The sequence below is a fragment of the Chiloscyllium punctatum genome, chromosome 46 (genome assembly GCF_047496795.1).
Source record: "Chiloscyllium punctatum isolate Juve2018m chromosome 46, sChiPun1.3, whole genome shotgun sequence".
NCBI classification, from domain to species: domain Eukaryota; kingdom Metazoa; phylum Chordata; class Chondrichthyes; order Orectolobiformes; family Hemiscylliidae; genus Chiloscyllium; species Chiloscyllium punctatum.
The window spans coordinates 58,296,420-58,309,356 of NC_092784.1; the positions used below are offsets into that span (position 1 = coordinate 58,296,420).

At 45.8% G+C, this 12,937-nt stretch overlaps 1 protein-coding gene across 1 annotated transcript in view; it reads right to left on the reverse strand.

Moving 5' to 3' along the window:
* LOC140468147 (proto-oncogene vav-like) overlaps nt 1-12,937 on the reverse strand; it is a 134,875-nt gene that overhangs the window by 20,941 nt on the left and 100,997 nt on the right. The window contains exons 14-19 of the mRNA XM_072564352.1: nt 11,266-11,398; nt 9,240-9,349; nt 7,934-8,035; nt 3,385-3,476; nt 2,352-2,377; nt 693-735 (exon numbers count right to left, since the gene is read on the reverse strand). Of these exons, the coding sequence (XP_072420453.1) occupies nt 693-735; nt 2,352-2,377; nt 3,385-3,476; nt 7,934-8,035; nt 9,240-9,349; nt 11,266-11,398 (506 nt within the window). The remainder of the gene's footprint in view (nt 1-692; nt 736-2,351; nt 2,378-3,384; nt 3,477-7,933; nt 8,036-9,239; nt 9,350-11,265; nt 11,399-12,937) is intronic.

Below are 12,937 nucleotides of genomic sequence, written 5' to 3' on the forward strand. Positions count from 1 at the left end.
GCACAAGTCAGGAGGGTGATGGAATATTCCCAACTGGCCTGGATGGTGGCAGCTCCAACAACACTCAAGAAGCTCTTCACCATCCAGGACAAAGCAGCCCGTTTGATTGGCACTACATTCAGAAGCATCCACTCCCTCCATCTCTGACGCTCAGTAGCAGCAGTACCTAAGATGAACTGGAGAAATTCACCAAGGCTCCTTAAGCTGAAACTTCCAAACCATCCAGAAAGACAAGGGCAGCAGATACACGGGAACAACACTCCCTGCAAGTTCCCCTCCAGGCTACTCACTATCCTGACTGGAAATACTTTCAGTCCTTCAGTGTCACTGGATCAAAAGCCTGGAACTCCCTCCCTAATGACATTGTGAGTCAACCCACAGTAGGTCAATGGTTCAAGATGGCAGCTCAACCCCACCTTCCCACGGGGCAACAAGGGATGGGCAATAAATGCTGACCCAGCCAGCTACATCCACATCCCATGAGAGGATGGGAGAAGGCCTGACCTCTTTCCCAGCACCATTGGCTAGTTTATCACTACTCAGATCATATCTCAGCCAGATTTCTCGTAATATGCATTATGCTTTACCCACTGATGTTCTGTTAACAAACAGAGCTTGCTGAGTTTACCAACATTTTATTCCAATCACGAGATGCTCTAAGGCAGTTTAATCAGGATGGATAAGATAGTTACCTGCTTTGACTGCACGGCTTGGAGCAATTCTGTTACTTTTACTCTGCAGAGGAGAACATTTTTGCATTTAATTTATTAAGAGTCACATCTAATATTATTAAGCCATAAGATTAATTATAACATTTGTTATGATCCTAATTGATGCTAACACTGAACAATTCAGAGCCCAGACTAAAATCTGGCTTGATAGATCATTACTTTTTGTTTCAGTTTGATTAAATAAAAGCTCAAAATGCTGCAGATTTATTTCTTTCGCAGTAAAACAGAAATTTATAGCATGACAGCAATGAAGATAAAGTAGAATGAATCAAAGTATTTACATATAACACAAACCTAAAAAACACTTGAAACACAGAGTAAAAATAAAATCCCATTCATCCTAAACGCATCCCAATAGAGTACTCACACCAGAGAGAACTCTCTATCACCCCCATGGGCTTAATTTAACATTGGCTTCAACGCCCAGCTTTGAGAATATGACAGCCACGTCTTGGAGCTTCTATGCTATTAAGCTTAACCTTTCTCAGTTTCGAGTAACCACTTCAGGGTTTTACGCAAACACTGCTGGTCAGGAATATTTACTAAACTCCTTACAATGAGATAACATATTTTAGCAATTTAAATAATCCTCTCCCTTTCTCTAGTTACAGCCAAAAACCCTATAAGATGGCCCTAAACTGAAAATAAACAGTTCTTTTTCCCCAAGCCACAGGTGTTACTCCCAAGCCCAAGAAAGTCTGGAATCTTCTATCTGAAAGCCAATTGCACCACTATTTATTCACTGATGAACTCTCCCATTATAACCAAAAGAAAAACTTTTCAGGAAATCTCTCTCTCTCTCATACTGTGTTTTGAGATAAATCACCATGGCTACAGAAATATTGACAAGTTAATTACTAAACCGCATCACATGCAAAAAAAATGCTTATGCCATTAGTTCAAATTAAACGATTCAAACTCAAATATTGGAAGATATAAACATCACAAAACTTACATCAATAAGAACGCAGAGAAGGTTCTTGGCTCCTTTCAAAAGTATCAAACCATTTATTCCATGGTTGCTCCATCCAACCCTCATCGCCCTCCATTTACTGCTGTACTACCCCCCCCCCCCACTACCAACCTACCCATCTGTTCGTATTTATATGTGACATTTTCCCAGGTGAGCATTCCTTGTGGTATTTGCCACCTCTCGCTGTATGTGGGAGGTGGCTAAGAGTTTTCTGAGGTAGTTCCACTGTCACCAATCCTTGTTTGTCCTTGCTTGCCTTTGGCATATCCTGAGTTCAGTGATAAATGCTACACAACCATAAAGAACCTACAGAGGGGTCTTTTCTCAGCTAGTAAGAAGGTTAGCGATAAGTACAAACATTTTTCTCAGGGGTAATGTCTAGGACCTTGATGAGTTAGTCTAGACTCTATCTGCTTCCTCTGAAAGCTGGACAGTCTCCACCCACAGACTGAGAGTGACATTGGTAGAATGGGTGGAGCCAGTGTAACAAGAACATTAACCCCTTCAGCACCATTATTTTAACACCACCTCCCTCGAAAATGACCAGATAATCTCTTTAATCTCACCAGCCTCTTGACAGTTCTATAGTATTTATAGTAAAATACTTAACAAAAGCAGCAAATACTGCATTAGAAATTCATAAGTACCTTGGTCAAAGTCGATGATCCACTGTCTGTAAATAAAACAATATGAGTAAGATTTAAAACCAGGAGGAAAAAGCAGTGTGTTTCTGACCAGTGACTATCTCACTAACTAGACAGTTTTTATTTCTATGATCACTAGAACTCTATAGATGTGCACTTGCAATGCCAAGACATACAAGGCTATGGGCCAAGTGCAGGAAAATGGATTTGGAATAGTTAGCTGGGTAGTTTTGACCAGGTCAGACACATTGGGTCTTTCCCCTGCTCTAAGATTCTATCTAAAATTTGCCAGAGCACCAGGGAGATCTCCCCTTTCATTTTACCTGTTCCAACCACAGGGTCTAAGTGCCATGCCCCATCCAAACTCCTGCACCTCAGACAATGCAGCACTCCCTGGGTACTGCACTGGAGTATCTGCCCTATTGAAGTTGTGTTCAAATCTCTGGAGGAGGACTTGAATCCACGACAAATGATGCCGGGGGCAAGAGTGTTATTCACAGAATCAAACTGAATTAAGGTTATAAACGTCCAGCCAATATACAAATCTGACAATACCAGGACACTGAAAAGAACAAATGTTGGAGATCTCAGCAGGCCCGGCATCATCCATGGAGAGAGAGAGCAAGGTAAAGTTTCCCGTCTGGATTGACTCTTCATCAGTAAGGTTAGCTTGCTCTCTCTCCATGGATGCTGCATGACCCACTGTGATCTCCAGCATTTGTTGTTTTCAGTACAGATTCCAGCATCTGCAGTAATTCACTCCTATAATATCAGGAGGCTGCTTGTTACTGCAACGTCCCATCATCACAAGCCTCCTGTCCATGTTAAGGTGGTTAGATTGGCTCAACCTTCAGACTCACTGGGCGGCTCTGAGTTGGTGTAAGAGGACAATGCCAGCAAAGCAAAGAGCTGTGGGTGCTGGAGACCTGAAACCAAAAGAGACATTGCTGGCGAGACTCATCACAAAGGGTCACTGGACTCGAAGCGTTAACTCTGTTTTCTCCCCACAGATGCTGCCAGACCAACTGAGTCTCACCTTGCCTTCCACACGGGGCGACCCTCCCTAAACATTCCTTGTGAGCTGCGGACTTGCACTTGCTGCAGCGATAACCCTGGAAGAAGGTGCCCCTGTTGGGTGACAGAACAATGAGAGGGCATTGATTTCAGACCAATGTCACTGTTAAACTTGCAGAGAGAACTTTTAGACCACAAAGGCTCCATGTGACAAAAAAGATACACAGGCAAGTGTAGGAAAGGATTAACTGAGAGGTTATACTCACCAAGAAAGTTTGGAGCTCCCTTCTCAAGGAAGGAGGCCTGGTTGAGGTCTTTAGAAAGACTGATTTACAATAGAAATATGATAGAAATTTCACTTGCAGGTGAGATTGGGACTATAAATACCAGACAGCCACTAATAAATCCAATTAGGAATTCAGGAGAGGTATCTTTACCTGTTCTACGGTCTACTGTCATTGAAGGTAAAGATGTGTTTCAGGTCAGGTAAAGTCTCCATAGTTTCATTACAGAGAGACAACTGATGGGGGCCTAACCTGAGAGTCACCATGCCTCAGGTGAGGGGAGAGGTTGAGAAGGAGAGTCCTCCATGGTAACCTCAGCTGGTGCAGGAATTGAAATTGCTCTGTTGGTGTCACTGTACAGCCAACCAGGTAAGAACAATGACTGCAGATGCTGGAAACCAGATTCTGGATTAGTGGTGCTGGAAGAGCACAGCAGTTCAGGCAGCATCCAAGGAGCTTCGAAATCGACGTTTCAGGCAAAAGCCCTTCATCAGGAATAAAGGCAGTGAGCCTGAAGCGTGGAGAGAACCAGCCAACTGAGCTAACTGACTCCTACACTTAGGGCGCTTCATAAACAGATGATGAGTGGAAAGGAATTAGATGGCTATGTTGGTAGAGTGAGATGCAGAGGGTTCAAGATGGGGAAGTAAACACCAGCACAGACCAAACAGCTGAGTAAGAATTGTACTGGTCATGCCAACATGGCCACCAGCCCATCCCGTTAGTGCAGAGGTCAGTCTTGCCATTACATTGCCATGGGAGTTACCACCTCTCTGGCCTCGTCCCATTGTCTACTGTCCCCTCCCCCTGCAGCCCCAACTCACCCCCCCCCCGACTTCCCACATGACTTGCTGCACCCTTTCACCAGCAGCAAGTCGGCCATGACACGCTGCCCAGTGTGACATTTTCAGTCAGGCTGGTACTTGACGGGAAGGCTGTGTATCGGGGCGAGCGCGGTCGCTAGGCCGAGCCTTGGGAACAAACCTAGATAAGTCATACACAACTTTGTAATGATCAGAGTTACTGCAGGTGGCGATAGTGAGCAGTACATCTCGCCATTCTCCTGTTGTGTCACCTGCAGAAATTAGGCTCATTGACAAACTCAGCAATTGCCAACCTCCAATTTTCTCCATTACATTTACATTCTATTGAGACTGTCACAAGCCATAGTTGTTGATCATGTTGCCTGGTATGGAAGGTGCTAGCTATGAAGAGAAGGTGGAGGAGGTTAGGATTGTTTTCATTAGAAAAAAAGGAAATTGAGGGGAGACCTGATTGAGGTCTACAAAATCATGAAGGGTATAGACAGGATGGATAAGCGATAAGCTTTTTCCTAGGATGAGGGATTCAGTAACAAGAGGTCATGTGTTTAAGGTGAGAGGTGAAAAGTTTAAGGGGGATACACGCAGAAAGTACTTCACACAGAGGGTGGTAGGTGCCTGGAATGCGTTGCCAGCAGAGGTGGTAGAGGCAGACACGGTAGATTCATTTAAGGTGTGTCTGGACAGATGCATGAGTATGTGGGGAGCAGAGGGATACAGATGCTTAGGAATTGGGCGACGGGTTTAGACATTGGATTTGGATCGGCTCAGGCTTGGAGGGCTGAAGGGCCTGTTCCTGGGCTGCAGATTTTCTTTGTTATAATTAGGTCAGCCAGGTGGATCTCAGAGAATTTGAGTTCCCCAATTGGGGCTGTTAACCTGGTCCAATCAGGGAGCCCTGGCTGACAGGTATAACCAGGAGGGTCAGAGGTTCTGCTCACTCTGAGAGTTGGCTCTGAGGGAGCTGGGTCAGTGTCCAGGATGCTCCATTTTGTTTTGGGGAGGGCACTGACTCTGTGCTGGCTGGTGCGATAGTCAGTGTGTTACTGTTGGTTTCTGTTTCCCTTTTCTTTGGAAACCTGATTCCTGAACTGGCTGAATTATTTAGCCAGTTTGTTAACTGGTATTCCTTTTAGTGAGGACTGATTGTTAAACTCCTGATGCACATAATGTGTTTCAGGTGCAACTCAGTTCTCATTAGGGATTGTTGTTTCACTGGCTGGTTACAGCCTGTGTTACTCTTTTTGCTTTTTTTTACCTTTTGAGGAAAGGACAATGTTAATTTTGTGGTAGGGCTTAGCCCTTGGACTCTAGTTTTCTTTTGTTTTTTGTATGTGTCTTCACTGTTTTTGATGTTTGGACTGAGCCCTTGTGGAAGACATACATTTTACCAGAGGAGCTGTTCCTGTGGGGAGGCCTAGCCCTGGGACTGGGCCTCTGAAGATTGAACATCTGTGTGTGTGCACTGGGAGGTGAGCACTTACTGTATCCTGGAGTTTGGGTGAAGACCTTGCCTTCAGGAGTGGACCAAACCCCTGTGAGTTAACTGCACCTGTACAATGTACTATGTTCCTGTGAGTGGGCCTGGTTTTCCAAAGCTGGGCTAGGACTCCATGGAGACTGAACACCTGTGTACTGTGGGGTGTGCATTTGCTGCCTTCAGGAGTGGACTCTGCCTCTGGTTGGGGACCCTGTTTTTTTAGCGGTGGACTCTGCAATTTGGAGTGGACTCCATTTCAGACAATACACCTTGTAAACTGGAGTGGGGTCTTCCTGGGAATGGACTCTATATTTTGAAGACTCTATATCTGGACTGTGTACCAGAAAGGACTCTGTTTTTTTGGTAACTAACTGTGTGTTGTGGTGTTTGTTGGGTCTATCATCTGCACTGTCTTGCATGTCCCTGGGTCTGGCAGACCTTACCGTGAGCTGGGAGGCTCATGGGTCATCCTGAAAGCTGTCACCCCGAGAGCCAGAGGGTGGGTAGGCCATCCTGTGAACCTGAAGGTTGGTAGGCTGTCCTGAAAGCCAGAGAGTGGGTAGGCCACCCTGATGCCAGTTGCCCGAGAGCCAGATGGCTGTTCTGAGCACTGTCGTCCCGAGAAGGAGTAATCGGGACAGGCGGTCGGAAGGTGGTCGGAAGGTGTGTCAGAGAAGCCGAGAGCCAGAAGGCACGTAGGGGCAGGCTGAGATCCGGAAGGCTTGTGGGCTACCCTGCACACTGTCGTCCCTGGGGAAGGGGACGGGCTGGCCTAGAGGTGGCCGAGAGGTGTGGCCGGGTGGCGCATCGGGGTGGGTGAGAGCCCAATGGTACGTAGGGGCAGACTGAGAGCCAGAAGGTGGGTGGGTAGGCGGTCCTCAGTGCTGTCACCCCGGGCGGGCTGCCCCAGAGGTGGTCAAAAGGTGTGTCAGGGCGGACCGAGAACTGGAAGGGGCATGGGATGGACCGAGAGCCAGAAGGTGCGTCGGGGTGGGCTACCTTAGAGTGGTGGGAAGGTGGGAGGGACAGGAGCTTGCTGGGTCTGTATTGTCTACACTTCTGTATGTAACAGGATTGTCTCATGTACAAATATCATTGTTGCTGTCTTTTTATATTTGAAACTGGGATTTGAGGTTTGTCTTCATCTCCCTGTAAACTGGTTGAACGGTAGGGTTTGGGGCATGGCTTTGCTGCTCCTCTCCCTTGTAAAATTGCTGTTGTATACAGCTGTAAATGTTAGCTGTTTTTCTGTAACCTCTTTTAGTAATTGTTTAATAAAATTTTTTAAAAAAATTAACAGGCGGGTCAGAGATTCTGTTCACTCTGAGCTGGGTCAGGGTCAAGACCTTTCCACATATAAAGGTTGACGGGATACCTTCCTCTGCGGAGTCAGTTCCGAAACCTTGTGATTGTGGTGTAAACATTTGCACAGTGAATTTTTAAATTTCTGAGTATTTAGAGAATCACTAGAGCTCTATGACACAAAGGCATCTTTTAAAAGGATTGCCACTGGTCTGTAGGTTTTGTATTTGCAAATGAGCTGATCAGATTCGCACTGCAAATCCCAGCAAGGATCCGCTGGAAGAGAGAAGTGAAAACTCTGCACCCATGAGGAAGGTGAGGAGATGGTTTCGGATCAGGACAGCCCTGGGCGACTGTGTGTTGCTGCTGCCAGGGGTGGCACAGTGACTCAGTGGTTAGCACTGCTGCCTCACAACAACAAGGACCCGGGTTTGATTCCTGCCTCAGGCAGACTGTGTGTGTGGATTTGCTCTGGTTTCCTCACACAATTCAAAGGTGTGGTGAATTGGTCATGTTAAATTGCCCACTGTGTTAGGTGCATTAATCAGGTGTAAATATAAGGTAGGGGAATGGGTCTGGGTGGGATACTCTTTGGAGGGTCAGTATGGACTTGTTGGGCCGAAGGGTCTGTTCCCATACTGTAGGGAATCGAATCTAAAAATCCTTTGTCCTCAGGATCCATACCTGAGTAACATCTGACACGCCTTGCATGTTGCTGATTCTTCAAACGAGTGCATCCGAAAATCGTGGTTGTTTGAGCTCCCATTCTCCGGGAAGATGTTCGATCTAAGAAACAATTCACAGTTAGAAACATAGAAACCAGGAGGAGGCCTTTCTTCCCTTAGAACCTGCTCTGACATTCAACATGATCACGTCTAATCCTCTATCTGAGCTCTTTGTTTCCGCTTCTGCCTGACATCCCCAATGCTTGCAATATCTAAAAGAACACTCTCTTTCCTGAGTACATTGAGTGGTTGGCCTCCATAAGCTTTCTGTGGTAGGGAACTCCCACAGGCTCATTACCCTCTGAGTGAAGAAATCTTCAATGGTCCACCCCATGACAGGCAAAAATGAGGACTGCAGATGCTGGAAATCAGAGTCTAGATTCGAGTGGTGCTGGAAAAGCACAGTAGGGTCAGGCACCATTTTCCTGCTCCTCGGATGCTGCCCCACCACATGATATCTTAACCATGCTTATACTCCACATCCCTGAAAATCAATCACATTGTTCTCCAACAACTACATTCCTGACGGAGGCCTTATGTCGACTCTCCTGCTCCCCCGGATGTTGCCTGGCTGGCTGTGCTTTTCCAGCACCGCACCTTTTGACTCCAGCAACCACAGTCTACTGTGGCAGAGTTCCAAATTTCTACCACCCCATTGTGTAAAGTTTAAACAGTGATCTGTAATCCTTTCATTTTGTTCCCTTGATTCCTCTGGAGAGAAAATAACTTTAAGTATCGACCTGGTCGGATCCTGTTGTTAAGTGCACCCTGCAACCCTTTACATCTTCACATAAGTCACACAATGTACAATAATGGAAGTGAAACTCCAGGTCAAAGCTAATTGCTTTTGGCATCCTTTTCTGGGTTTTGGCCCCATTATGTTACGTGGCTGTCAGCAATCACCCCACTGTACAACATGCCGAGGCATTAGGGCGGCATGGTGGCTCAGTGGTTAGCACTGCTGCCTCACAGCACCAGGGTCCCAGGTTTGATTCCAGCCTCAGGCGACTGGAATTTGCACATTTTCCCTGTGTCTGTGTGGGTTTCGTCTGGGTGCTCGGGTTTCCTCCCATAGTCCAAAGATGTGCAGGTTAGGTTGATTAGTGTTAGGTGCATTAGTCAAAGGGTAAATGGGCCTAGGTGGGTCACTCTTTGGAGGGTAGGTGTGGATTGGTTGGGCCGAAGGGCTTGTTTCCACACTGTAGGGGAATCTAACCTAATAATTACAGCCCCAAGCTAATCAATCTTCCCGATGGTACACTTACAAAGCCATCTCGAACTGCTCCAGCCATTTCTTTTTCAGCTCCCTGGTCTTGAAGAAGAACTCATAGCCATGTTGCCCATGAGCCTCAATGAGTAGGAACATATGGCTCCACTAGAAAGATACAGAGAATGCAGTCAGATATCAGTGAGACTCAGAGTTACAGAGAAAACTTTCACACCAAATTAATTCATCACGTCACCAGTAATTGTTTCCAATTGCATTGAGTGTGGACGGAGATGTATTCACGAGCCACACTCTCTGTCCAGAGAGTAGTCAGGTTATTAGATCTTAAGAATCCATAAGGTGTAGGGGCAGACATGGGCCATTCGGCCCATCGAAGCTGCTCCACCTTTCAATGAGCTCATGGCTGATCTGATAGTCATCACCTCTGCTTTCCTGCCTTTTCCCCATGACATTTACTCAGCCCCTTACTAATCTCTCAACATTGAATATACTCATGACCCAGCCTCTGCAGAAAAGATTTCAATAGATTCTCTACCACCTGAGGGAAGATATTCCTCATCATCTCTGTCTTAAATGGACAACCCCTTAGTCTGAGATTTTGCCCTCTAATCCAAGGGTCTCTCTCCACTTCCCGGCATCTACCTGTGAATCTCAAATGTTTTAAGAAGGTCGTCTCCCATTTTTATAAACTCCAAGTAATACAGATCCAATCTACTCAACCTCTCCTTATAAGATAGTCCATCCATACTCAGGATCAACGGAGTGAACCCCCCCCCACCCCCGGTCTGCCTCCAACGCACGTATACGTTTCCTTTGATAAAGGGACCATGGTATCTCAGGTTTGGACTGACTAATGCCTTGTGTTATTTCAGCAAGACTTCCCCATTGTTACACTCCATTCCCTTTAACCAGCCCTTGTCCACTTATGGTTTGGTGACATTTGTTAAGGAAGGAATGTTGGCCAAGTTTAACCCATAATGCCTTGTGTTTCTTCATTCATTGTACTGCAACAGGAGTCAGCGAATGATAAACAGGGAGAGGAGGAAGTCTTTTTAAGTCTGCCACATTATTCAATGAGATCAGAGCTGATATTCACCCTCACTTCCACTTCCTGATATCGCCTGAAGTAGTTAAAAATCTTATCGATCTTGATCTTCAACACATTCAATGACTGCACACCCACGGACTCTGAGGAAATTTCTGCGGAAATTTCTACACATTTCAGTCCGAAATGGTTCAACCTGAACTCTAGGTAGTCCACCTGGGGGAAAGCACCTCATTTGAAAGTTTCAACTGAAGGCTGGCATCTCCACCAATGACCAACTTTTTCACTAAACCTCCCGCTTTTTACCTTAAAATTGCTGACTCCATTCCCACCCCGACTCATGGGAAATGATTCTCCTTGTCTGTGACTCTCAGAACGTTGTACTCCTCAGACAGGTCTCCCCTCAGCTTGGGAGAAACTAACCACAACCCACCTCATCTTTCTCTATAACTGAATCGCTCCAGCCCAGGGAACATGTCTGCACCTTCCCTAGTGCGATGACAGCCTTGCTACAGAGCGGTGACCAGGATGGCACATGGTACCTCTAGCTGGGGCCTGACTACCGTTATCTTAAATGGACAACCCCTTAGTCTGAGATTTTTCCCTCAACTCAAGGGCAGTTAGGGATGGGCAATAACTGCGGGCCAGCCAGTGATGCCCACATCCCACCAAAGAAAATGAATTTTCAAAAAAACAGCTCCATCAGAACCTCCCTGCTTCTCCCTCACATCCTCCTTCTTGTATCTAAGCCCAGACCATGAGCAGGTGGGACATTTCTACAGCTATAGCACTGCCTCACCCTTTGCCCAGTGTACACCTACCAGTTTACCAGCCAGTGCTAACTTAGAGATGGTTTATCACTGAGGATACCCATCATGGCCAATATATCTCTCCAGTTCATCCACTTTACCAACACTTTCCACCCCGACCTCAAATTCACCTGGACCGTCTCAAACATCCCCCAATATATCTGTCCAGCCAATAAAGAGCACAGGGAGCCTGAGAACCTACGCCATACCTTTTTGGTTTCTCTGCTTCCTATTGGGTCATCCCGTATCTGATAATACTGTAGGTCAATAATTTCCTTCATTTCATAATTCTCTCCTTTCCGTTTGCAGATAATAACAGCTTTATCAAATAGGAATACATATCTGTGCACAAAACAATGGGGCATCATTAGTCACTGCATGACATACACTGTTGTAGCATGTTATTGTCATCAACACACAACTGTTGTTAGTACAGTTCATTCAGGACAACACATAGATTACAGTTTGTGACAATCCATGAAAGAATGGAATGAAACAAGAGGCCATTCAGTCCATCTTCTTGAGTTCTCTGCTCAAAGCCTAATGCAAACCACAACATCCCCACCATAGGTAGGACAAGGAGGCCGCTCCTGAATCCAGGACATTCAGGACAGGAATCCCATCTTATCTGGGGAAGGATGTTCTGGCTACAGACGGAGTGCAATGAAGGTTTACCAGATTGATTCCTGCGATGGCCGGACTGATATAAGAAATGACAAGCTTTCGGAGTGCTGCTCCTTTGTCAGGTGGAGTGTCACTCTAACTGATAAAGGAACGGCGCTCCAAAAGCTAGTGCTTTCAAATAAACCTGTTGGACTATAATCCGGTGTTGTGTGACTTTTGAACTTGTCCACCCAGTCCAACATTGGCACCTCCACATCGTCATGTAGGAATAAATCGGAGGTGCCAGTGTTGGACTGGGATGGACAAAGTTAAACATCACACAACACCAGGTTATAGTCCAACAGGTTTATTTGGAAGCACTAGCTTTCGGAGCACTGCTCCTTCATCAGGTTGAGGTTAACCTGTTGGACTATAACCTGGTGCTGTGTCATGTAAGAAGGGGCTAGATTCGTTAGGACTGTATTCTTTAAAGTTTAGCAGAATGAGGGAGAATTTAATATAAATCTACAAAATGCTAGACAGGTTAAACACAGGAAGGATGTTCCCAATGGTCAATGAGTCCAAAATCAAGGGGTTACAGTATAACGGATAAGGGGTTTGACCATTTAGGACTGAGATGAGGAGGAATGTATTCACCCCAAGAGTGGGGAGCTGATAGAATTCTCTGGCACAGAAATTAATTCAGGCCAAAACATTGAATGTTTTCAAGAAGGAGTTAGGTGTAATTCTTAGGGCTAAAGGGCATGGGGAGAAAGTGGGGGCAAGAGACTGAGTTGGAAGTGCAGACTTGGTCGTATTAAATGGTGGAGAAGTTTCAAAGGGCTGAATGACCTATTCCTGCTCTTCTTTTCTCTGTTTCTATGAACCCCTTACTATTGGCGCTAATTTGATTAAGACTGGCCATTCAGCTGACTGAGTCAACCCTCTAGCTGTAGCTGGAGGGAGGCAATGGTTTAGTGGTATTATCACTGACTCACTATCATAAAGATAACATTCTGAGGACGTGGGACAAGGTAGGTGGTGAAATTGGAATTCAATAATACGATTTGATAAAAATCTGGGATTAAGAGCCTAATGGTGACCATGACTGGGTTGTTGGAGAAACCTTCCTAATTCACTAACATCCTTCAGGGAAGGAAACAGTCATCCTTATCTGGTTTGGCCTACATGTGATTCCAGACCCACAGCTAATGTGGTTGACTCTTAACTAGGATGGGCAATAAATGCTGACCTCACGAGTGATGCCTGCGTTCCATG